The following is a 27659-nucleotide window of genomic DNA, read 5'->3' on the forward strand; positions in this document are numbered from 1 at the left end:
ACCAAAATTTCTACAAACCTGCTTGTATTGAGTAGTGTAAGAAACGTGTGGGCTACTGTTTATACCCAGCAAGCTGATACATAGGAAGCAGGCAGGGTTCTCACTGCAGAATTCTGCTCTGTATATTTCTTAAAAATCTAAAATTGAAATTTCACAGAGCTGAAATAGAACTCATTTTCAAACTATTTTTTTTCTTTTGGTGGTCCAGGACTCCTTAGCGGCTAAAAAGAACATATAATAGTTTAGTTTTGAGATACATTTACATTACCAGATAGAGGATAAAAACATCTTAATTTATACATTCTCCTCTCCCAGCAGAGAATGAATGCCACAAGGTGGCAACAGCAACAACTAGGAGATGCTGATGATCAACACTGACAGTCCTCGATGATGAGGTGGCAATTACTTACATTCTGCTGCCAAAGGCTCCAGCTGGCGAAAAGCATGAGTAAAATAAAATTAAGACTTTAATCTGAGGAGTACTCAATCACCTGCCCCTCTTCCCCATGTTGAGGTTCCTCCGCACCTTTTCTTTGGCAAAGATACTCAAATCATCCAGGAGTATTCTGGGATAGCTTTAGTTCACGTGGGCCAGAACCTACCCACAGTTTTTAAGCAGAACACCTCCTCAAATTTCCATTTAAAATTGAACAGCTATAAAATGGATTATAAAAAAGAAAAGGGAAGGGGAATTTTTTTAAACAAATGTTGAGAAATAATTTATCTTTCCCCCAACCTGCCCAAAAAACTGTTGTATATGGCCCAAGAGCTTCTCTAATTGTTCCCAAAACAATCTGATACATCCAAACTGAGTATCCCCAAGTTTTCAACAGCTGCACCTGGTTACTGGATAGTCGTGAAAAAAGCCTTGACGACTTTTTTAGTTTTTGCGGCAACAAGAATAACATTCCACAAAAGGCACGTTTCTTCGTTTTCCCCTTTTAACTTGATTAACATGGAACAGAAAGTTGTAGTCTGTGCTATTCCTTTCATCATCTCTGCTTACACACTGATGTCATTCTTTACCATCCAGTATTATTTATAGGGTCTTCAAGAAATTCAGGCATGATCATTTTAACAAATTTATTAGCATCTGGAGTTGTGTTTTGGATTTGAAAGGACATGGTCAGCTTGGATTCTGGGCTATTTCAACAAATTAGTCAATAGTTGCAGATTCTAAGTCTTACGTTTGAATTCTGCTGGGTGTCTTTACAAGTACTACATATTATTCCCTTTTTTAACTTTCCCATGTTGCTGTGTGAAAGATACACAGTAAATAGGAAATGGACACTGAATATAAGTAAAATTACTATACATAAAATGAGGACACAAAACTATTTAAAAAGTGTGTGTGAGAGGGAGGGAGAAACGTGTCTCCACTCATTCAGTTAGGGTTACTTATGTGTTACTTGTAAAAAAAACCAAACCAATTCAGACAGAATTGTGAGATTTTTTGAAGCTGATGGTGGCCTTTAAGGATAGTACATGTGTAACAGGCCTTGTTTCTATAGATTTGCCCCTTGTGTAGTGATTTATACCTGTGCAAAATGGGTGTAAATGCTACATGTCTGATTTGGTAGCATTTTGCACCTGTTTTGCACAGAGGTATGTGGCTACACAAGGCTCAAGGCAGGGGACACTCAGGACTGAAGTGTCTCCATAACCTGCAGTTAAACTGGATTAGAGCACCATATGTACTATGGGCTGGATTTGCCTCTTGCTTACACTGGTGTAAATGGGAGTAATTCCAGTGAAGTCAATGAGGTTACTCTGGTGCAAGTGAGATGAGACAAGACTCTCTGAAATTTCAATCAATTTGTAGAATTTAACACATAGTTCTTCCAGGCACTACAGTGACTCCGGGTAGGATTCCTTCCTCATGTAAACAGGTGTATTCCCACTTAGTCAATACATTTACATCAATGGTGTCCTTTTAAGGATAGTACATGTGTAACAGGCCTTGTTTCTATAGATTTGCCCCTTGTGTAGTGATTTACACCTGTGCAAAACGGGTGTAAAATGCTACATGTCTGATTTGGTAGCATTTTGCACCTGTTTTGCAACAGAGGTATGTGGCTACCAAGGCTCAGGGGCTCAACTAGAGAGGAGAATCAGGCCTCTGGCTTCATTTTCCTTTTAAACCAGAGCATGGAGATCAACACTAAGTTATCTCCATGTCCCACAGCAAAACATACAGACTTGCAGATGCTCAAAGATCAATGTTCAGTTTTTTGTACAGGTGCCAGAAGAGTTAAGCAGGCAATGTGAATGTTGGATAAACAAACTTTTAACAACAGCTGCCATTTGGGAATATTTTTCAGCAGAAAGCTGCCAGATCTGGTTGGGGGGAAACGCTGGTGCTAAGTTGTATGTGAGATGACAAAGGGTGCATCTTTCTATTTCATAATTGCTAACATGAGGATGTTCTGTTTCCACCTGGAAAATAGAAAACCCTGATTCCCGATAACACACATGCTCAAGCGATTACGTTCTGTACATTCTCTCTCCTCCCAGCACATACATTATAGGATGTATGGGGACAAGACTGCAAGATTACTTAAATCAGATATAGCATCCTCAGGGATAAATATACTGTATTTAGTACATCCACTGTTTAAAAGGGTGGGGGGGGGGAAAGAAAGATGAGTTTAGTCCAGTTTATACACCTCCCAATGTGTTGTTATTAGTTTCAGTTTATAACCTCTTCGTGGCTACATATCACTCCTGCATCTTCTTGTGGGAGCAGTTGTTTTTTGCCGATGTTGCATGTGTGCATTCCAGCAGGTTCTTCTCCTGCCCAGTGCACTCAACATCATCAAGAAGAATCCGAAGCGAGCGTCCTTCCCCAAACTCCGCTCTCTTGGTTGCCCTGACAACATAAGGGAACCCTAACTGGCGACATACCACAGTTGCCGCCTTGTAGTTCCACAAGTCGTCACATACAGTGCCCCACTCTCCGTTGATGTAAATCTCCACTCTTCCCGGTCCCTTCCTTGTGCTTGCCTGTTCATCAGTCGCACTGCCACATTCGCGAGCTGTGGGGGAGACAGAGTGCTGGGAGGTTTGTTTTTTCCTTCTCTGCCTCTCCTTTCCCCACTCTTCCCACCTTTCCTGGACTTCGGGGGTTTGGTTGTTTGGTGTTCTGGAGGTCCACCTGCACTCTATTTGATTCCTTAAAGGTTCAAGATTGTTCCACCCAGTCTGGAGTAGTGGCACGGGGTGTTTCAGAAGTTGGCCGACCCCTCCTTGGGGCTTTGGTGGTGGTCCTTAATCTAGGCCGTTGGGTTGGTGTTTTCACAATCAGTTCTTATTGGGGGAAAAACAGAAGTAACAATATGAGTCTATAAAGCTAGTACAATAGTTTATAAATGACTACATAAAAACAGTGCTAACTTATAGCTCCACTGTATTTAACTTCTCTAATGGAGTTTGCTTTCTTGATCCTGTTGAGCAGTTAAACCAACATTGCATCAGCTAAAAGTTTCCAGTGCTTTTTAGAATGTCTGGCTGCTGGAAATGACTGCACTGTTCAATGCCAATAAATAGGACAAAAAAGGAAACATTACCAAATTTCCATGCACAGTTTACTGACAGAACTTTAATGCGTGGACACATCAAGAGTCAGACTTGCTGAAGACTTCTGGAAAGAAACAGAAATTCTCTCCCTATACTCTTGTCCTCTGCAGAAAGCATTTTTAAAGCCATGCTTCTGCTTCTGCTGTCCTCTTCATTACTAATGATTGGATCATTACCAGACTGTGAGAGCTCCAGCCTCCCCACTGTGCCAGATACTTTATTCGTGTGGCTGGAATCACAAACATTCACAATCAATTCTCTCTGGTAACTGGAATGTGCAAAAAGAGCTGAGTTGCCAGGACAACACATAAAACAGTGGGTTTTTTTAAAACAGCCTTGAACTGCAAAAGGCTGGACAAATTTTACTGTTGTAGCTTCCAGGAATTACTGGACTTGCTTATTCATTCTATTTTTAAGTTAAAAATAAATATAGGCTAGTCAAAGGGATAGTTGCTTTATTCAGAATAATAAATCAACCAAGGCGCTCTCACAACGTTATGTATATTTGCAAAGATGTCAAAATTCTGCTGTTAGCCTACAGACTTCCCCCACAACCTCATCATCATCCTTTTTATATATAGAGGAAAAAAGTATCAAAAAATACCTCTCTCCTAAATAACCCACATTCTCGACTGGCCAAGATTTGGAGGGGCTCAATTTTCGGAACATCCTCCCAGAATCCCATGTGTTGGCAGGGGGGCCCTGTTTGTAGCATGAAAAGCATTCCCTATTCTGAAAGCTCAGTTTCTGAAGACAGAAAATAAATTGGGGAAATTGACAATACAGAGAAGAGATTATTAAACTCTGGAAACTTACACATTATTGGGTTTAGGGCCTGATCTCGCAATGTACTCATCAATTCTGGAGCTCACTAATTGATAAAGTCTATCATTATGCAATACTACATTTAGTAACAGGCAATCAATAGGGACTGGAAAGTTTGCGTCAGCCAAAAGTTCAGCTGACTATCTGACTGAACTGAATCTTTTGAGAGCACTTTCCTCTTCCTTTCCCGTCCTCTAAGTAACAATGGCTCAGATCCAATCTCTCCCAATGAGCTACTTTCCAGTTCTCTAATAACAAGATTTTTCACCCCCTGAAGTGCTTCTGCCTATTCAGAGGTACTCCAAAATCCACTGCTTTCCTAGTGGAAAGCACTGTAGAATTCAAGATTGCAATGCAGAGGTGGCAACAGGCAGGGGGCGGGGCTCAGGGCTTCTGCCCTACCGGAATATTTACCAGAGCTCTGCTCTGAATAACTCCGGCTGAATTTAAGCCCTGGCACAGGGAATACACACTGCTCTTAATGAGCCAACCATATTGCTATCTACCACGGAAAGGGAAGATGGGAGGGAATGGGAAAAAGTCATATAAGGAGGGACAGTCTAAGCTGAATGTTTAGTATGTCTATCCTAGGTACTTATATGGCTTCCCACCACCATGGTATCAGAGTGCCTCACAGTCTTGAATGTATTTATCCTCATAACACTCCTGTGAGGAAGGGGAGTGCTGCTATCCCCATTTTACTGATGCGGAACTGAGGCACAGAAAGACTAAGGAGAGGTCTATACCCCAAACTTAAATTGGTATAACTACGTTGCTCAGGGGTGTGAAAAATCCACACCCCAAGCGATGCTGTTATATCAACCTAACTCCCAGTGTAGACAGCACAATGTTGAAGGGAGAAGATCTATATAGCTACTACCTCTCATAGAGGTGGATTAATTATGCCGAGAGAAGAAGCCCTCCCATCAGCACAGGTAGTGTCTTCACTGAAATGCTGTGGCGTTTTAAATGTAGACCTGCCTTCAGTGACTTGCCCAAGGTTATACAGGAAGTCTGTAGCACAAGAACCAGCCCTCTCTTAAGTCCTAGGCTAGTGCCTCAACCATCCTTCCACTCCTTATATTAAAAAGGAGTAGGTAGCAATTAATTTTAATTATAGACTGGGGCCGAGGCTCTGGATGGCTTGCACATCCAAAAAGACAATGTCGGTTTTGAGTTTATATTTACGGATTAAAAATAAGGAGCAACAACAATACTCACTCTCCTTCGGCACAAACTTTATGAGCCTGCTTTTCACTTTCACTGACAAAGGCTCAATTCGGCATTTTCCTGGGGGTGCTCTCCTATGAAAGAGGAGCACAGACAATGCAGGATGAATTGCTTTCCAATGATAGCAGCAGCATTCTTTGTTTCCATTGCTTTTCAATGAATTTCACACTTGTGGAAAAAAAGTCTATTTAAACGACCCACATAAACTCTTACAGCCCACCTCACAAAATCCTATTCACTCTGTATAGCAGAGATCTCAAATATTCACAAGTGTGTGAAATATTTTGATAGCATTTTTTTTATCATTGCTGAATCCATCAAAGTACAAATCATTGGTGGATTCAAGCAATACAGAAAGATATGAATCAAACTGAACAGAAAAAAGCATAAAGCTACATGTTTGTTAGATAGCTGAAATGAATGTCATGTTCACATGCAAGTTTCCAAACCATCTCCATAGAAATAAGATGGCATGCAATCATTTATATATTTAAAACAAAAATACACTTCACTTTGGACCACAATTCACACAACAGAAAGGAGCCAGAAAGAATGATTTAAAATGGAAAATAAAAAGAATCTGGAATTTGTCACTGACAGCAAGTTAACAGTTTAAATGGCATCACAGGTGCAATTCACTTCAAATTAGTTTTTTACATTCAGAGTCCCTTTTAAAGAAACATTCTCCTAAAATGCTACATTCATTTATCTCAAGCTTGTTTCCCATGGCAGCCTCCCTCACTTTTGAGAAGTTACACCCAGTAGATAGCCACTTTTTCCTCTAATATTTGGTTTGTTAATTTCAGGGCTTCTGAGGATTTTCAAAGTAGTGCAACAGTTGGATAATGCAGTCTGACTATTTGCATGCACACATGCAGCAACTAATCCCTACATAATTAGAGTAATTTGCATCTGCTGTGTCTGGAAAGAAGACTGCAGTAGCCAGACATGAAGAATAGCTCTCTCACTTATTGACTTGAGGATACTATATTTTTGTAAGCTCTTATACAAATCTTTATTTTTCCACTGTTATGCTCTATAATGAGTACTACTAAGGAGACCTTCATTTATAACTTATCGATTGCCTGTTGAGTTCTGTTTTTCAAAATGTTAAATGTTTCTATGTGATTTGATACTAATAAGCATTGTACTTTGTATTTTAAAAGTGATGCCCATGTTTTTAGATGCTGATTTGTACCACGGAAACTGCAAGCATCTTTTAATATTTCTGTGATATGCAGGAAATATTCTGAATTGTTTCAGCTGATGGGCAATGATACAATTGAAAAAGTACTAGTCTGCAAAGGAGTCAGAGGAAAAAAGGGGTGAAGTTCTGGAATTCAGAAGTTACCAATATACAATCAGAAAGTAGAGATATTCTCTGGAAATATGGAGTTTTCCCATGCAGACTTGAAAAAGGTGCTCAGAGAGCTGATGCCCAAATTAGTTATTTTAAATAAGCACACATCTTAAAAAGCCCACTGGGCGCATTTATCTGAAGGCATTCTTTGGTCCTTTAATAGTCATGTTTTAATTAAATTAAAATCTATAAATCCTCCCCAAGATTCTCCTACATTGTTAATGTCCCAGATACAACAACTTTGTGCAATAACATAAGATCCCGAAAGTGAAGCCCTAGTCTTCATGCCACTGTCCAAGCTAGTTCCACCGTTACACCAAAAGCATAAATGTCAAAAAGTAAATGCAGTTTTTATTTTATTTTTTCTGTTTTAGTTATAGAAAGTGGTGGTGCTGATATCAGGCTGGGCTGTGCCCTTTAATTCACATAGAGAGGCCCCTCTGTGGACATGGGTCTCACACCTCTCCTGCAGAAGATGGTGGCCAGCTGCAGAAGGCGCTCTGTGGAGGTGGGCTTCATGCAGGAGGGAACAGGGAGTAGATGGGCCTGTCGGGAACATATCAGCCACCTTGACAAAGGCAGCATCAGTTTGGGCAGAAGTCATGAGGCTCCATTGTTCCCTAATACAGCAGCCTCAGAGACTCGAGTCCCACAAAACCAGCTGCCTGCTTTTCAAGCTGACACTGAACAACCTGCACACCCAGGTAAGGCACACAACCCCTTCAAGCAAATCCATGGATCACCCACCATACAGACTCCAACTCTGTGGAAACCTGGAACATCCACTAGGAAGCTTACTCACAACTCTCTAATATGAAACCAGTTCCTGTTTACACTGGTTTACTCTTTAACAAAAGACCAAGGTGAAACAAGAGCAATTTATTTCAGCCATAACCATTAATCACATTTGAACCCAGGTCCACTGAACCAAAATGTAGATTTTGTAACAAGGGTATTTCTTACCGTGAGGTGTCTACTATTTTGTAAACTACTCCATTAGGAGCGGTGGCACTTGGTACTCCAGTGGACATGAAGTAAAGTTCTCCTTAGAAAAACAAGTAAGAATTACTGTCTCGGAAGAGAAACCTGTCATGTAATCTATGCATCCAATCGAAAAGACTGAATATAAAATACAACAAACAGACAGAGAGTAGGCTATCTACCAAAATATCTGTGAAAATATTAAAATAATTGGAGAAAATAGATTTTTATGAGGACAAATTTGATGAAATAAATTAGTTACAGATTATTCACACAGCTCTACTTGCCAGAGAAAATTTTCTGTCAAAACTCACTGATTTCCTTTACACACACCCCTCTCCTCCCACCACACACTTCATTCACCAGCCTGCCTGCTGGAAAGGCTATACTTTGGGTTCCTCAACCCTGCCTCACGGTGACTGGCTTCAGGCCAGCTGCTGAGGATATTCTCTGGGTTCCCCATCCCCAAAGTGCAGAGAGAAGGGGAGAGAGAAACAGGCACAGACCTGCTGGTTGGGAGAAGTCTTGACCTGCCAGACCCCCTAAAGCATCTCTACACATGCAGTGAAGAGGAGAAGGGGAAGCAGCAGCAGGAGAGGCGAGATCAAAGAAATCATGGGTTGTGGGTGAGAATCAAGGAGAAATCTTGTGTGCAAAATCCTGAGGTCTTTACTCTGATTTTGCTTGGGTATAATACCAACTGCACAGGGAACCTCAAGATTTTCCTCTGGATTTTAATCAAATTTTGCCATGACTCATCAATATTTTTTCCAGACATTTAACCTGAAAATAGTCACTGCTCTACTAATGAGGTTAACTGTGCACAGGACCCATGCACATAGCCCGACTTATGCATGCAGAACACACCCACCCATACACTAGCACCAGAGAGCTGATTTGGGACCTTCTTTCAATTTTATGCAAATGCCACAAGTACACGAAAAAGATTTGTGGTTTGCCATTGCACAGGAGCCTGTTTCCCACTCGTCAAAGTAGTAATCCTGAAAACAAGCATTTTAGTGAGGGAAGGCCCATTCAAATAACTGACTGGTAAAGTCATAAACAAACATCTGCGGACAGCAAAAGGGCCCAAGAGAAGATTATATCCTGAACTCAGTAGAGGAAAATATTAATTTAGTGATACCTTTTCTTTTCATTATACTGAAACGAATACATAAGAAGAACTAAACCTGTTACCAGATTATAAACCTGATACTCCATTGCACCTTGTACAGTCACTTATTCCAGTACAATGTAAGTGTAAAAAGCTGCAGAATGGTAGTATTTTACATCCACTTTGCACTTCACTGGGTATGTTCACACTATGTTTTAAAAAACCTGGCAGTGAGTCTCAGAGCCTGGGTCTACAGTCTTCAGTTTGCACTGTGGTGCTAAAAACAGCAGTGTAGATGTTGTGGTTTGGGTTGGAGCACTGGCTCTGAAGCCTAGGGAGGGAATAGGCTAATTATGTTATTAAAGGGCTTTATTTTTAAATATAAAAAAGGGAAAAAACTGTGCATTCAGTTATTCAATTGCCTCCAGCCTGCATTAATACCAAACATTGTCTACTCAACTGTCCAGGAACAACAAAGAGTTATAAAACCATACCTCAGGGACTGTGGCAGGAGTCATTGTGATCAGAAGCCAACAAGACTTATATTACAATGGCTAAGAGCACAAACTTCTAAATTTCAATGTAGTGCATGCTGCTGCTTGGCAACCACGCTAAACTTTTGTGGAGTGACTCTAATTTGTCTACTGCTATGAATTGTACAGTGTGCTTATCCTTACTTCAGTCCCACATAATTAACAATATGAATGTACTAACAGTTGACCACTGTCAAGTTTCCCCTTCAGATCCTCTTCCATCTCTGTTTCATATCATAATAAATCACTCTTGTAATATACAAAGCCAGCAGCTTAATCTGAAGCCTTTCCACAAATAAAATTATTTAAAAATGAGGCCAAATACTTTACCGGCTACCTGAGCAAAACTCTCATTGATTCCAGCGGAAGTCCCTCCCTCCAATGGGGGGGGATGGCTCAGTGGTTTGAATATTGGCCTCCTAAACCCAGGGTTGTGAATTCAATCCTTGAGGCCATTTAGTGATCTGAGGCAAAATCAGTACTTGGCCCTGCCTAGTGAAGGCAGGGGGTTGGACTCAATGACCCTTCAGAGTCCCTTCCAGTTCTACGAGACAGGTATATCTCCATATATTTAAAAGCAAAGATACAATTGTTTGCAATTCACACATTGCAAAATACTAAAACAGTGTACAACTTCCATTCTGTTTCATTGTAAAGGAGATTTACAATATTCAAGGCCAGTATGAGCAGGTTTCACTGTCACCACTCATTGTGTCTAATTTTGTCAGCCATTAATAGTTTCCAGTCCAGATCCCTAAGTGAGCCAAAAGCATAAGCATGTTGTATCAAACACCAGACTCCTTTCATTTTTTACCGTCAACCTGGTGGCCACCCAGTTGCATCTACACTGCAATAAAAAAAACAAAAAAACGGGCGTTGAATCTCAGAGCCCGAGTTAATTGATTTAAGCTTGCAGGGCTTGGGCTGTGGGGTTAAAAACAGCACTGTAGACATTCAGGCTTGGTCTTTAGCCCAGGCTCTGAGAACTTTCCCTCTCATGGGATTTCAGAGCCCAGGCTCTAGCCTGAGCCCAAACATTTACACTGCACTTTTTAGCCCTGCTGCCCATGCCTCACGAGTCTAAGTCAGCTGACTCTGGCCAGCCCCAAACCATGCTGTGGTTCTTTTATTGCTGTGTAGATGTACTCCCGTGTATTTCCTCAGCTTTTTCAAAATGGAGATTAAGGTTCCCTCTAAGTGATGTTTTAACATATTTATCCACAGGCATTTGCTCCCCTCCAAATGACAATGTGGCAGATGGTAATGCAAATGGATCTACAGTAAAAATAAATACATTAATAGGCAAGCAATCCTCTCCCAAAACTGCTGATGGGCTCATCATTGCATGGTACACCGGCCACTTAAGGAATAGGACACTGCCTGAAAAGTCTGACAATTGTTGTTTTGGGTTTTTTTTGGGTAGCTGCGAGAACTTAGGAGTCCAATTATTCAAAGTTTGAGCACACTCTGGATCTTACCTGACCTACCCTTCAGAATGCGTGCTTCTTAACCTAAAAAGGTATTCTCATTCCAAGGTGTTTTGCTCTGAAGATAAAATACAACCGCACTGTTCAGTGTAATATTATATGATTACCTGCCTCATCTTCAGCAAAAGAGATGATGTACTGATAATAATTATTGATAAGCCCAGGGAACATGCAAGTTTGTCCTGTTCCCATGCAAATTTCAGTGTACTGCCATTCTCCAGTAGAATGTTTCTCTTTCAATGACATTAAACGTCTGTGAGACAAAAAATAATTTGCATCAGGCAACTGAGACAGACACTTTTGATCTAATAGTACCAAATGGGATAATTAAAAGAGTGCCCAATCCCATGATGGATGTGTGATCTCCACTCACATTAGATTCAATAGAAATGAAAGGGGATGAACACTTAAGAGGACCAGAAGCATTAAGATACATGGGCACAGACTCTCACGGATATTTAGGTTCCTAACTCCCATTAACTTCAATGGGAGTTAGGCACCTCCTGTGACTAGAAATACCTCCTGTGGCTGGACAGTGCAATGCATTAAAGATGCACCAAAATACAGAATGGTCATTTACTCTCCCTCTTTATGGTTTTAAATCAATGTCAAAGCCACATGCATTCGCACGTACGACACCACGTGAATCAGCAACATCTTACTGCTACTGTGATAATCATATACCTTCACAACAACATGGATTAATGCTTACATAAAACGTGTTACATGAGTCCATTTGTAATATGCAATAAGGGTCTGCACGCAGAATAAACCAAGCAAAGGCAGTAAGTCAGCGAAGGTTACATTGCAGAAATACTTGCAGGCGTATGGAGCAAAAATGGAGGATTTCAGCTGGTGGTAAAGCTTTGCTGAGCGACTGGACTTACCCATCATAAAATCACCAATATGTACAGCCCATCAGGGTTTGGAGACTCACCAACCCCGATAGACATAGCCTCCTATAACAGATTTCCCCATTTTGTGTGGATAAGCATAAATCGGAAGCACATCATCTGTAGAGGGGAGAAGATATTGTGTCTTGCTTTGTTCTAAGTATGACACAGAATAGCTGTTCTATCAATAAAATGATAGACGGTTACTAGACAGGGATGTGTACTATCAAGTTCCCGTCCAGCTTCTTGTTCTGTGCTAAATCAACAACTGAATGGAGTCAAATTTATTTTTATTATACTTTGGCCTTTCAGGTCTCATCTCCCAAATGGCTGTGATAACTATGGGCTCCTTACTAAGGAACTGACCCAGTACTTAAATTATTTTGTACACTTAGCGGTGGATGTAAGGGCTCTGTGATTAGCTAGGTGCTGTCATGGGAGATACCTAGCTGTATTCCTGAGCCTGGTCTCTCCCCTCTAGAATGGGGCTGCAAGCATGAAAGAAACAGCATATTCACAACCCTGTCACAGGGAAACTCCTATGTCATTCTGAAGCAGAGGAAATTAACTTTGAAGAGCCACAAAATAACTGCAGTGAGACATCCTGACAGCGTTGCCACAGTTGATGCAAAATCTTCATGAAATCACCACAAAACATCTCCAGGGTAGAGAATCATTTTGTGGCTCTCTAGGGCTCCATCTTAAAAGTTTCCTCACTCCTCTCCCTCTCTCTTCCCAAACTCCTGAAATAGGGACAGAGGGCACATGTATATGGGGCAAGAGGGCATGCATTTCTCCTCCCTATCCCTCTTCTCCCTCACAGCAGCTAGGAAATTGGAGAAGGGAAATGTATTTCTATCCTATTCCTGTTTTCTCCACACCTACTTGCTGGGAATCCAAAGGGCTCAGCACTTTCCTGCAGTCTCTCAGCGAGTACTCCCGCAACTGGCGATTGGCTCTAGGAGAGCCTTGAATGGCAGCTTGACACTCAACCTGCTGCACTAGAGTCTCATCTCTCTGAAGTGACCGCTGTAGCTGAGCTAGAATTGGCACTGATGAGACCTGAAGGGAATCCTAGGCAGCCCTCTTCTGTCAACAAATGTAACTCTCTGCCTTGGGAAGATGATGGTACTGTGGGTGAGGAAGGCCAGATGGGAAATCCCTTGTTGAGGGCAAGAAATTAATGAGCTGTTTCCATAAAGAAAGCAGTTTACACAATATAACACCGGACCTGATCCTGAGAGCTGCCAAGCTCTTCCCACTCCCCTTAACCATATGCTGCATTCATGTACTGTAAAGGTCAGGGCAGATTGGAAGCCATGCTGTATCATTTTTATATACCCATCTAAAGTAGTTACTTCTGACAACTCAACTTTTGTTTATTTTAAAGAATCTATGAAAGCATCATTAACGTAGCTTAAGTAACTGACACACAGAAAGGCATTAAAAGGACACTTAAAAGTCTATTTTTTCAGTTGCAGAAGGAAGAGAGAATTCAGACTTAAAATGTGCCAAGTCCTTTCTGACCCATTAACCCACATTTTATAGCTCTTAACATCCTTTCCTACGTACCAATTTTCTTATATTTAAATTCATAGGAAGATGATGTTTATATGGCAAAAAGAAAAAAGTAGGGTGTTGAACAACATAAAAAACACAATGGGCCAGATGCTTGGCTGGTGTAAAGTGATGTCACTCCATTGGCTACAGCCTGCAGTGAAGCTATGCCAATTTACTCCCACTGAAGCTGTGGCCCAAAATCCAGACACATGTATGGCATGGCATGCCCTGAGATTTACTATGTTGACCAAACTGTAGCAGACAGCATGTGTACTGAGCCCCTGTTAAAAATAAAAAGTTAAGAGTGTTTTCCTTTTGGGATTAAAAAAAATAAATCACCACATAATCATCATACAGAATAGACTTTTAAAAGCTGGCAGAGTGACCAATCCATGTAGGGGAATAATAGCTTGAAGAATCTCTCTTAACGAAACCAAACCATTTATAAGTTATGGAGATAAATAAGTAAAATGTTAATATCTCAGGGGCAAAGCAAATAGCTCTGACTTCCACAGCCTTGCATAGAAGTGTTGCTTATGTAACAAAAATGAAAATTGTCCCTCGTGCATAGGGCCGGCTCCAGACACCAGCTCAGCAAGCAGGTGCTTGGGGCGGCCAAGGGGAAGGGGTGGCATGTCGGGCTCTTCGGCAGCGGGTCCTTTAGTCCCTCTTGGAGGGAAGGACCTGCCGCTGAAGAAGAAAGCAGTACACTGGTGCTTGGGTTGGCAAAAATCCTGGAGCCGGCCCTGCTCGTGCATATTTGTCCAAATCACAGACCCACCATGGCAGAGTTTGGTATAATTAGCAGCATATTTGGCTAAGAAGTGGAATAGCCAGGGCATTAAAGTTCAGTTAATTTTTCTCAGAAATGACAAACGTTTATAATGTAACTTCCCAAGTCAGTCTGCTCCCAGGATGAGGCTGTATATGCCAAGTTTAAACCCCAAAATATATGTTTGCAACTGCACAATCAGCCTGTGAAAGCAGAAGTCAATAATGGAAGTGCAGGCACCACCCAATATCAAGGTCATTTATTTAGAGTGTATAATTACCTAGTGAGGAATTGGTGCAAAGTTTCTTATCATAACAGCTGAATCCTTCCCTTGCTCTCCAGCCATAATTTTTTCCTTTCTCTATAATGTCAACTTCTTCAAATTTATTCTGTCCTACATCTCCGCAGAAAAGTCGCCCTTTCCCTTCCTTTGTGTAGGGTTCACCCCTATCGAAAGAGCAGCGCCACATATTTCTCACCCCGTATGCAAAGACTTCAGGTCGAGCTTTTGGGTCAGTAACAAAAGGGTTGTCTGGAGGGATTCTATACAGAGGCCCACGGTCATTATTGTCCACATTGATCCGTAACACCTTGCCTAGCAATGCTGATCTGTATTTGTTCAAAAGAGAGAGAGAGGAAAAGACAGCACGCTCTTAAACACATATTCTTAACCAAAGATAAGTATTTTTTTTAAAAAATGCAGTCTAATATTTCATAATTTCTATTTCAGAAAACATAAGTCTTTCAGTGCATCAAAAATTAATGTAGTTGAAGTTTATGGGAGACAACCTACGCAGTTTAAAGTAAGCTAGAACTTTGCCAAGGGCTTTAATAAGAGCAGGATTTAGTCTTACATACAAAAGAAAAACTGATTAAGTAAAAAATTAAGGCCCTGATTCTGCAAACATTCACACATTTCACTTTAAGCATCTGAAGAGATCTATAGACCTCAGTGAGACTACTATGGGCGAAAAGTTCAACTGGCAGGTTAGCATTTGCAGGACTGTAGCCTAAGTGAATTTATTGCTCATGAAAAATGCCAGATGGACGGAAACCCTCTATTTATCCTCAGAATAGGTGGCAGCAGCAGTGCAAGCTTCCTCACCAAGATCCAGCAGTGAAGATTAATGGGATCACCTCCAGGGTGAGGGCAGTTTCCTTGCCCAATCAGACATTGGCCTCTTTGCTGCCAACAAGGGTGCCAGTTGTGGTGGAGCTTTTTGTTATCTGGATATTTGTACTTAAGCAACTGGACCAAGACCATCTACCTCATTTTGCATGGGCCACTGAACAATCTTCATATAGTAATGACTTTTTGGGACTACCAACGTGGCAGATTTAAACTGGTGTCTTGGAAGTGAAAAGCTCTATAATCCCCATCTAGATCCTAGAAAACTGGGCTCAGTTCAGTATATTGTGGCTAAAAATTGGGTTTGTGTTTCAGATTTTAATAGCTCTTTAAAAAAACATATTAATTACTGTTGTAATGTAAATTAGCATCATAATAATGCTTAAGATGCAAAGAAAAGGTTGCAGTAACAAAGCTTCCTATACAGTAACAAGATTTATGACAGCATTTGGTTCATTATGGCAACTATGCTACATACCGAAAGAGTAACGAAAACGAAATGCGGTGAACAGTCAGCAGCTAATTTCCAAATGTAAGTATTGTGGGTGTTTGTTCAGCATTGCAAAATGGCATAATCTAGATTACAGAAGAGCTCCGTTCTGAATTATTTATTTTTAAATGAAGACATTTTGGTTTAATGGAAACATAGTTTAATGGATAAGCCACAGGACCTGGAGTCAACATATCTAGGTTTTATTGCATTATAACATGAAATTAAAACCAAAGGCATTTTCCATAATTCCTGTAATTTTTACCTTCAAAAGACAAGAATGCTGCTTTAATGTCTGTTGAGAGAACTGGAATTAAACATTTAAGGAAACAATAAACATAACTAGAAAATTACAGTTCCTCTCCCCATGGCTTATCTCTTCTACTTCACTCCCACCCCCCTATACACACAGAAAGTTGCACACAGACTTAGAGGCTCATACTTGTTTTGAGCATTTCCAAAAGTCCCAAAAGGATCGCCAGCCATGCCTCCATCCCCAGTAAATATGTAAAGATAACCATCATCTCCAAAGAGTAGCTCTCCTCCATTGTGATTGGAAGCTGGCTCTTCTACCTCCAGAATTATCCTGATCATAAACAGGAATGAAGCATTATCAATATTGGGTAAGTTATAATCAAAAGGCTCAGTAGCCTAAGTACAGCATTTGAGACAGAAACTGTATGTGGACCAGGAAAAACACAAATCTTCCTCCAGACCCTGGTTATAGAATTTTGCTTTGTCCTCACTCTAGAGAAATCAGAAATGTTTCTTTTACATGCTACATGCAGTGGGCCAGCTTTTGATTTCAGACACGCTATTTTTTGAGCCACATAGTATTGTGCACTAGTCATCTTGAATCCCAAATGGTGCAACAGGGCAGACACAGTTGATTTTATTATTTTAGATAAATTCACAATGTTTTTAATGATATGGAACCATCACATTGTGCAGTAAGGAACCTGTGCAACTATGTGACCTTTTTTTTTTTTGTTACCCCTGTCCTCCCCCTCTTCGTGCTTTTTGTTTGTTGCTTCTCATTTGCAATCAGACTGTAAGCTATAAGGTGCAAGGCCGAGGTCTACCTGTGCATTTGCAAAGTGCCCAGTACAACATGGCTATAATTCTGACTGGAAAGTTCAGAGCTACTTCTTTACAAATATTAAATAATAACAATAAAACTCAAGGCTTGGGGCACAAGCTATTAAGGAGAATTACAGGTGCATATTTCACTTGCTCCTGGGATCTGTAAATTACTGAACCACAAACTTAGATGATTTTTAAAGGGACATCCTTAACATAGTCACACTCTGTCAACACAAGTATTCTGATTACTGTTCAATGTAGCACCTAACATTTTTGTTAACTGAAAGAAATTCGAGGAAAGAAATCTGTTTTCAGCTTGTTTACTTTGTGCATTTGGCATCACTTTAAGTATAGCAAACAGTTAAATATAAGAAAACATGATTAAAAAAATACACATTCTGGCAGTGTGATTCAGGGACGAGTGTAACACTTGAAATGTATTTTACTTCCTTAATTTAAAAAAAAACTATATTTCAAGTTGACAGTCTCTAATATGTTTAAAAATAATTGATGAGATAACAACAAATTGCAGTTTCTTGCATTAATGTTGTCCCCTCTCCTTCTGAAAGATCCTAAAGTGCCCTATAAACAGATAAACTAGCCATGTAGGGATCAATTCATCCACCACTAAACTTCATCATCTCTAGAATGGAGTAGCTGTTCGACAGCACACAAGACACTACCCACGTTTAAAAGTGAAGAAGGATACTGTAAGCAATAGAAACCTGCTTTCTGTTCAGCTGCTCCCAAAGCAAAGGGATTCTGCAGTACAGCAAGACAAACTGAGTTATTAATAAACCTGAAAGCAAACAGAATATATAAATTCTGCTAATGGAACCCCATGCAGCTTTACAGGCCTGACTATCCATCTCTGGACAATATTCACACTGAAGTCAATGCCTACTTGCCAAAGTAAGGACAGCAAGACCAGGGTTTGCTTTTTCCAGGTTGCAGCATGAATCTATCTTTGTAATGAACAATGTAGTAGTTATGGAAGAGGTTACAAACTTAGAGCCTGATGGGTCTTCATTCAACAGGACAGCACAAGAGTAAACGTTTGCAGGTTTAGGCCCGATTCATTTCTCCAGGCTCTTCTCCTGTCCACATCTAAATTCCTTTTAAAAACTCACTTCTGCTATTCTGCCTATAGGGAACTAAGTTGACATATATAAACTGTTGTTCCTCTTCCCCCAGCCTCTGTCTGTCACTAGACTGTGACTGCTTTAGAGCAAGAATCCTCATTCTTGAGTGTTTGGAAAGTACCTAACACATTGTGGGTGCTAGTATGACCTCCTGAGGTCCCTTCCAACCCTGATATTGTATGATTCTATATTAAAATAAATAATATTCAGTGCTCTCATAAAACTGTAATTTTCTGGTCCTACACCAGATTATAAACTTTATAAACCAGTCCTGATTTATCCTACATGCAAAACTTCAATTATCTTTGCACTGTAGGTGCAGAGCAACAGAAGAATTAGATTAGCTAACCCAGAATCTGTAAAACATTTTAAATAGAAAAAATATAGCTATGCTTAAAAATAGTGCAGTTAATATGTCCGTATATTAAGCAATGAAACACCAACATTTATGAAATGTTACACTGACTTCATTGATGCCTTGTTTTAGAAGAACAGGATGCTCCAATTCACTGTAATGCAAACTTTTAAAATGTATAAGATTATTACATGCAAAATGTATTCATTTCAAATAATACTGTATGCATTTCACACATTTCATAATTGACTGTGCATATTTTGATTTGGCATATATACTAATTAGAATTATCTTACATAGTGTTGCATACAAATGCATCTCAGGATGTTGCATAATTATTACACGTTTCTATCTAGCTAAGGTATTTATAGGGTCCCCCATTACCATGGTATCTCGGCACCTCATAATATTTACTTAATTTATCCTCACAACACCCTGTAAGATAGAAATGTGGTATTCATTCCTATTTTACAGATGGGAAACTGAGGCACAGAAAGGCTAAGTGATCTGTCCAAGGTCACAAAGGAAGTCGGTGGCAGAGCAAGGACTTGAAATGAGCTCTCCCAAGCCCTAAACTAGTACCCATGAACCATCCTTTCTCCGAATGTTGTGCCTATAAGAGTAATAAATAATAACAGATACTATAGCTGCAGAATTATATGACATTCAGGGTAGCCGAAGAAGATACAGCCACTGAGAAGAGATTTTAGGAGGGCATTTTAAAAGAGATGGATAGTCAAAACAGATACAGTCAAAACAGAGATATAGAGAGGCTGTCTATGAGGGCACTAGCACAGGAGAAATCCCTTTCATACCAATGTGTGTGAGATTGTGGGGAAGGAAGGAAAAGAAGTGTATAACAGACAGGGGCGGCTCTAGGTATTTTGCTGCCCCAAGCACGGCAGGCAGGCTGCCTTCGGCAGCTTGCCTGCGGGAGGTCCCCGGTCCCGCGGATTTAGTGGCATGCCTGCGGGAGGTCCCCGGTCCTGTGGATTCGGTGGCATGCCTGTGGGAGGTCCGCCGAAGCCGCAGGATCAGCAGACCCTCTGCAGGCAGGCAGCCGAAGGCAGCCCGCCTGCCGCCCTTGCGGCGACCGGCAGAATGCCCCCCCGGCTTGCTGCCCCAGGCACGAGCTTGGCGTGCTGGTGCCTGGAGCCACCCCTGATGACAGATGAGCATATGAAGTGGCAAGTAAGGTGGTTTTCAGAGCTTCTGCTTTAAGAGTGATGAATTAAAATATTATTTTCTAGTAACTTTAAACGTGCTGAGTTGATGAGCCCAAAATGTGCTCATAACAGTGTGATTATAGGAAGAGCAAGGCAAATTCAAATAAATGCAACTGTATTTATTTCATTCCAAAATATACACACTTATTTGAACGCACATACCATAGGAATGCACCATCACTCAGCTAAGCATACTGGGTCAAATTAATCTTTGGTGTAACATAGCTGACTTCATATATTGACTTCAGTGACATTTCAGTAGGGATCAATTTGACTCACACAGTGCAGAAGTATACCTGAATGTGTGGTCAAGGTTTCTCTCTCTCCTTTTTCTTTCTTACGCAGTAGTCAAACCAAGGAAATTAAATGCAAAAAACTTTAAGAAACATTACAGTTAAATCTTTAGTTGTTGAACAGTAAGGAAAGTCAAATGTTTTATTCCAGAGCAACTGTAATTCATCTACATTGAACATGTATCTTTTATACCTTAATACATACCTGTGCAAAATGAGGCAGGTACAATTACTCTTGGGAGAAGGGTTTTGAATTTTCTGATCTTTGTATATTAAAATAAAAACTTAATTATGAATTAATGTCATTTTTCCCCTTTGAATTTTCAGCATAAATAGACTAGGACTTACTTCATATAAAATTAGAATCAAAGAGCAATATTAAGCCAAATTAATCTTGTTTATTAGATTAGCAGGCCTTTAAAAATGCATGAAATTTTCTTTGAAATCTTAAATAAATTTGACAGATAAATATGCATACAATACCTTTCAGAACTATGGTCCAAAGTATTCATGTCATCAGGAGAAATTCTGAACTCACTTATTCGGATTCTCTCTTCAAAATGAACTTCAACTGAATAGTAGACATACACTTTACCATTAAATTTGAATTTAGGATGGAAGACAATATCTAGAAAACCTCTCTCGTCTCCTTCCCAAGGTGAGGTAAGTACGGCTTCACTGATGTTCAGAAATGGCTTTTCCAGCCTTGACCGATCTGGGAGGTAGGTCCAAACTAAACCAACTTGTTCGGCAATGAAAAATCTGTGAGTACCATCATTTGCATGCACCATAGCAACAGGATTCCGCAGACCATTAGCTACCTCTAATAGGCACAACTGGAGACAGCCCTCTGAGTCGGCAGTCACTAACCCAAGGTTTTGATTAAGATTCTGATTTACCAGCAGGCGAGGGAAACAATAGTCCACATCATCAAGTGACAAATAGCGGCAGAACTTCACCATATTGTTTTCCAGGGCTAATAATTCTTTGTCCGTAGAGAGATAGCGAAACATGGACCTGCATTTTTGCCACGTCTGCTCGCAGTATTCTTGGCAAAGTCCTGCCACTGTCCGCAAGGGAGTGGAAGGATCCTCAGCATCATACAAGTGAGCAGCATAGGGGGAGCATTCCTACAGAAAGAGAGGAAACCTCAGTTACTTCACAATGTGGCTGAAAAAATTTCACCAAAATACGAAAATTTACCTTATCACAACAACATGCTTGTGACTCACTGTGCACATATATTTACATATGTAAAGATCTCAGACCTCTGAAAATGATTCATCCCAACAAATGAGGTAATAACCTTAAATAGAGATGGTGGGAGCCAGGTTTCAATGAAAGTTCTCAAATGTGGATTCAGGTATTTAAGCCTGAGTGCCAACACCCAAAAATGGACCCAGACTCATGGGTATGCTTAGTGTACACCACGCCAATGTCCTAACAGAGGAAAAGTGAAATTCTGTGTTACAGGCTCTATTATCCAAAGATAGAGAGTCACCACTGCTTTACTCTAGCTTAATGCTGGAGCACCTGCATTGAAATCATGGAGTTACATCTGTAACTATAAAACTAGACCAAACACTGAAGAATCAAGTCCCCAAATTTCCACATTGAAAGAAGTAGCAACTGAGCCATAGCTTTCTATAGCTTCCATTCCTCTTCAACTGATAAAGGCATGCACTGCTGTGCCAGCAACGCAGACTGAGGGCTACAGATCTGTGAGCACAAACTACATTTGACTACCCAACTACCTAACTAGCAAATGCAAATACACCTTGAGACTGATAAAACTAGATTGTAAACATTTAGAGTAGAGACTGTTCATGCTATGAGTAAGACCCTACCAAATTCACGGCCATGAAAAACACATTACAGTCTGTGAAATCTGGTCTCCCCGCCGTGAAATCTGGTCTTTTGTGTGCTTTTACCCTAATCTATACAGATTTCACAGGGGAGACCAGCGTTTCTCAAACTAGGGCTCCTGACCCAAAAGGAAGTTGCAGGGGGATCGCAAGGTTATTTTAGGAGGGTTGCGGTATTACCATCCTCACTTCTGCACAGCTTTCAGAGCTGGGCGGCCAGAAAGCAGCAACTGTTGGCCAGGATCCAAGCTCTGAATACAGTGTCCCACCAGCAGCAGTGCAGAAGGAAGGGTGGCAATATCACACTGTGCCATCCTTACTTCTGTGCTGCTGCTGGCGGCGGCTTTGGCTTCGGAGCTGGGCTCCAGGCCAGCAGCTGCTGGTCTCCAGCTGCCTAGCTCTGAAGATAGAACTGCCGCCAGCAACAGTGTAGAAGTAAGGGGAACAGTACTGCAACCCCGATATAATAAGCTTGTCCCCCTCAAACTCTTTTTTGGGTCAGGACCCTTGCAATTACAACATAGTGAAATTTCAGATATAAATAGCTGAAATCATGAAATTTATGATTTTTAAAATCCTATGACTGTGAAATTGACCAAAATGGACCATGAATTTGGTAGGGCCCCAGCTATGAGATTTTACAGTGCTTATTAAGAAAGGGTTCCAATCCAGACTGGGCCCTTTGGTAGCTACGGCAACACAAATAAACAGCAGTATATGAAGATGCCCTGCCTAAGAACTGAATCAAATTCATATAAGGGTTATCTGTCACAAGCACATTTTCTTGACATAAGTCACTTAAATCCAGAAAACTACTTGTCTCTTACAAACTGACCAAAACATCCAGTTCTCTTGGTTTTCAGGTGCTTTTTCCTTAAGTAATAATAATATATTACTTTCCACTTCTAATGCACCTTCCAGCCAAAAATATTAAAGTGCTCTATAACAATGCAATAAGCCTCAGTTGGTAAGGATTTTTATTTTCAAGTGATAGATAAGTAAATGGAGAAAAAGAGAGGATCAATGATTTATCACATATCACCCAGCAAATCTGTGGTATAGCTGGGAAAAGAAACCAACGCTCTTGAATAAATTTGTGCTTTAATTATAGGGCCACACTTCTCCTAAGCAAAATGGGCTTAATAAAAAACCAAAACAACAACAACAACAACATACAGTTTAGGTCATTAGTCAATGATGAAAAGAAAAAAACATCCAATATACTTATATTTAAATTAACTGGTAAATATACACAATAGTAATACACACAATATTTCATTTTTTTAACAGTTCTGACATCTCCCATAATAAAGCAAGGGACTATGTAACAGATCTGATTAGTGCGTAAAATAAGATTTCTTATTATGTCAGCCTATTCATTGAGAAATGAAGGTTATTATACTGACTGCCCTTCAAATGAACAGTAATTAATGTAAACAAAAGGAGATTCAATGAAACAAAACACCAAAACTGCATACACAGATTGAGTAACTGCACACCAATTCATTTATGCAAAAATAGAAGTGTGCAAGGCATAGCAGATAAGCTGGCATATTTCCTGGTGCATTTGTTGTGGCCATGACTGAAAATTTGGTCTTAAATGTCAAACCTTAATACAAAACAGCACGATAATTCCAACTAAAAGCTGTTATAGCATTCATATTGGCTACACATGCATAGCTTACGTTGACATCAATGGAGTTCCACACGCATATGGAGAAGAAAACAAACTCATATTAAATGCTGTAGTACATATGGTTCTCTGACAGGATATCTCAAACCAGGCAGTCATCTTACACTCCTTATGTACCATACACCAATATTTTGGTTTCAATACAGGAGATAAAAATGGCATAGAAGCATGAATGCCTAATTCCTTTGTTACTGTGTTTGACCCTTGGTCTTAAGTCAGTGTTAATAACAGAAGATATTGCGGATAACCTTATATGCAAGTCATAACATATCTGTGGTGCCATTTGTATACACACAGTAACATCCCATTGGAAGTAATGTACAAAAGATTAACAACCAGCCAAATACTGCACTGAACCATGTTTCTGTATTATTTTCCACTACTAAAATGCTCAAAGTTGGGAGACCTTCTGATTCTGAATCCGAAATACATGAAGCCTGATCTTGAAATTCTTTGCTTGTGAATAAAGTGGTGCATTCAACCCTTAATGTTATTTTATTTGTTGTGTTCAGTTAGTTATAATGTTGACTGACTTTGCACTGAATCCAGGGCACAGCATGACCAACAGATCATGGTTTGAGCATGGGCCTCCTAAACCCAGTGCTGTGAGTTCAATCCTTGAGGGGGCCACTTAGGGATCTGGGGCAAAATCAGTACTTGGTCCTACTAGTGAAAGCAGAGGGCTGGACTCGATGACCTTTCAGGGTCCCTTCCAGCTCTACAAGACAGGTATATCACCATATATTATTAAATTACACACTACCCTGTTTTATTAATTTTTTAATTGAACTCTTATAGGGCTTGATACAGAGCGCATGGAAGCTAGTGGACAAGACTGGGCAGGCCAATACCATGATAAGAATTGAAAGAAACACTGTCAGTAATTTAAGTAGCTGGCTGGATTTGTTATATATGCCGCAATTATTTAGGCTGCTAACTTATAGTTACGAAAAATACTTACCTAAGGACTGACATTAATTGCAACAGTTAGAATCAGGATGGGTACTCAGATCCAGCAATGATTTACCTGTGGTATCAGTTTGGCAGTTCTGATGCAAGTTTTTAGAAAAGTGTTCTACTTTCCACTTAACCTTTGATATTTCTTATCAGTTTCAACCTAGGAAGCTTTTTAAAATTATGTACTTATTTACGAGGTTGTAGTTTAATGGGAATCAAAGCCTTTGACCCTCAATCTCTTAACAAAAGTTTTCACCAGGCTGTACTCAGACATGTACTTGTTTTCACTTTATATAGTTTGTCCTCAGCCCCTTCCTTGCTGTTTTGCAGCACTAAAGCAGCCTTAACTGGCTCCTTGAAAATTTCACCTGAGATGGAAAGTCTTTGAATAGCATAAAGCAGGGATCGGCAACCTTTGGCATATGTCCTGTCAGGGAAATCCGCTGGCGAGCCGAGACAATTTGTTTACCTGCAGCGTCCGCAGGTTCGACCGAGCGTAGCTCCCACTGGCTGCAGTTTGCCGTTCCAGGCAATGGGGGCTGCAGGAAGCAGTGGCCACCACATCTCTCGGCCCGTGCCATTTCCTGCAGTCCCCATTGGCCTGGAACGGTGAACTGCAGCCAGTGGGAGCTGCGATTGGCTGAACCTGTGGACGTGGAAGGTAAACAAACAGTGCCGCATGCCAAAGGTTGCCAATCCCTGGCATAAAGCAACTCTGAGGCCTCTGATGCTTCTCATTCCTGGCTCATAATGTAGGGGGTATATCTAGGGAAAAGAGAGATGTTGCTGGGGCAACTCTTACAGCCTGTTGACTGCCAGGTTCCTTGTAGCTCAGGCCCTAATTCAGCAAGCTTGAGAGTAACTTTAAAAACGAGTACTTCCACTGAAAACAATGGGACTGCTCACATGCTTAAAGTTAGGCATATGCTTAAATACCTTCCTCAATCAGGGCCCCAGTTAAAGCAGTTGTCAGACTTTCTTGGGGATTATATTGTAGGCTGCAAAGGTGGCTTAGAGTCCAGTATATTTAAATCCATCGCTTTTGATTAGCAGTCATTTATCTGTAACAGTTAAATTTTAAAAATCCACCAGTTTAAACTGAAAACTGGCTATGTTAAAATGGCACCTTATTCAACTGATCTGCTCCCCATGTGCATTCATATCTGCCCACATTGTTTTTTACTAGGTTTTTACTCCAGTTAGCACTTCAGAGGTAACACAGCTCTAAGCAAATCGGATGGATTCTAGTCTGTATTGGGAACAGAAATAATACCACCTTACAAATCACAGCTAAGAGGGAAAAACCCTCACATTTAGATTACTCACAATCAGTACCAGAATAAAAACTTGGAAGAGACACTTGTCAAAATAATTTGAATAAGCAATATATTTGAGGAAATCATGATTGGTGAGCAAAAGGAGACCTAAATGTGCTGAATAATTCACAAGAACGATTTATTCATTCAGCTATAAAGGTGTAAATCACATATATAACGAATGACTGCAAGCAGGGGTATACTACAGCATACATAACGCGGATCTGTCCATTTATGTTTCCATGGCTAGAGCTGCCACTGTTGGCAGCTGTCAATGCTGCCATTTCTGGGTAGGTAAGATAATACTTAAAGGATTATTTTCAAATTTTTTTTTGTCAAAATACGTTGTTTTGTTGAAGCCTAAATATTTCATGGAGATATACTGATTTTGAGTAAGCTTCCAAAGGGATAGCTTAGGAGCTTCAGGGTTGTCAGAGTGGCTGTCTGAGGCAGGAGCAGATGCAGCTGGAGAAGGGGCTGGTTAGCATGGAAGCAGGCATAGGTGGAGCAGGAGCAAGGGCAGTCTGTTGAAACTATTGGCAAGAGAAGCATTCCCAGCCAGGTAGTGATGTTGATCAGACTGGAGAGACTGCTTCCATTTGGAGCCTATATACATGCCTTGGGAACACCTGGATGGGGCCTCACCTGTAATTTGGCTGAACTCTGGCTCACCCTATCACAACACCTGATGCCTCTGATGACTTCACTCTCTCTGGCTCATGGATAACTCATCAGGCTCAAGCAAATTTAGGCCTGGTCTACACTACAGAGTTAGGTTGATGTAAAGCACCTTATATTGACCTAACTCTGTAAGTGTCTTCCCTAAAATATCCCTCCCGCTGACGTAAATCGCCCACTATACAGACTTAATAACTCCATGTCTGTGACAGCCATAAGTTGATGTACTTAGGCTGACACAGTATCCGTGTAGACACTGTGTTGCTTACAGCGCCTGTTGTTGCCCGGGCGGCTGCATGGCTCCAGCTGTCAGTGCCACACAATGACGGTTAAATCACTGCAAGCACTCCTGGTGAGGATGTGCACTGCCAACAGGAGCATAGTGTGGACATTTAAAATAGATGCAATTACTGCAGTAGCTGTATGTCAACTTAAGTCGACTTAATTTGTAGCGTAGACATGCCCTCAGGTTCAGAGGTAACTCAGGGATGACTCATCAGGCTTAAGCAGAGGTTACTCAGCTTTAGGCAGGCTCAGAGGTATCACAAAGGTGAACTATTGAATTGAAAACCTAACCGTTTCCACGCAAGAACAATGTTTCCACACAATTCTGTTTCACAAAAATATTTGAAAGGTTTTTCACTCAGATGTGGAACAAAAACTAAAGTTGTCATGAAATGGAATTGTTGTTCATGGCCAAGTCTAAGGATACCCTAGTTTGCAGCAGAAGGCTAAGGATTGGACTCTCCAGTCCACTAAGGCCATGTAAGTGTAAACAGAGTTATTCCAGAACAGCAGAATCTAATGAACAGCCCTCAGAGGGAGTCAATTATGGGTTTTGGCCTGGATGTGTAATGTATCTGAAGATACACAAGGCAGATTCTGATGATGGGATAGCTGCTTTGCCAGATAGATGGCATTTTCTGATTATGCGCCTGTCGTGTATGGCCCAAGAGAATTCCCCTGGGTAGGAGGATCTTCTGGTGGCATACAGCTGGTATAGCTGTTTCTAGATCACATCCTCACCCCTCACTCTGCACTGATCCTTGCTACAGTTATGCTCCTTTGGGGCTGTTAGCCACTGGCCTAAACCTGAGCAGC

At 40.7% G+C, this 27659-nt stretch overlaps 1 protein-coding gene across 1 annotated transcript in view; it reads right to left on the reverse strand.

Annotated features, from left to right (window-relative positions):
- Positions 1-736: 736 nt before the first annotated feature.
- Positions 737-27659, reverse strand: part of HHIPL1 (HHIP like 1) — a 32684-nt gene continuing 5761 nt past the window's right edge. Inside the window, 13 exon segments of the mRNA XM_030558776.1 lie at positions 737-2736; positions 2739-2984; positions 2987-3137; positions 3140-3306; positions 5623-5705; positions 7955-8036; positions 11214-11359; positions 11990-12011; positions 12014-12041; positions 12043-12119; positions 14612-14940; positions 16393-16536; positions 20533-21179. Of these exon segments, the coding sequence (XP_030414636.1) occupies positions 2690-2736; positions 2739-2984; positions 2987-3137; positions 3140-3306; positions 5623-5705; positions 7955-8036; positions 11214-11359; positions 11990-12011; positions 12014-12041; positions 12043-12119; positions 14612-14940; positions 16393-16536; positions 20533-21179 (2169 nt within the window). The 3' untranslated portion in view covers positions 737-2689.

Source organism: Gopherus evgoodei, chromosome 4 (assembly GCF_007399415.2).
Source record: "Gopherus evgoodei ecotype Sinaloan lineage chromosome 4, rGopEvg1_v1.p, whole genome shotgun sequence".
NCBI lineage: Eukaryota > Metazoa > Chordata > Testudines > Testudinidae > Gopherus > Gopherus evgoodei.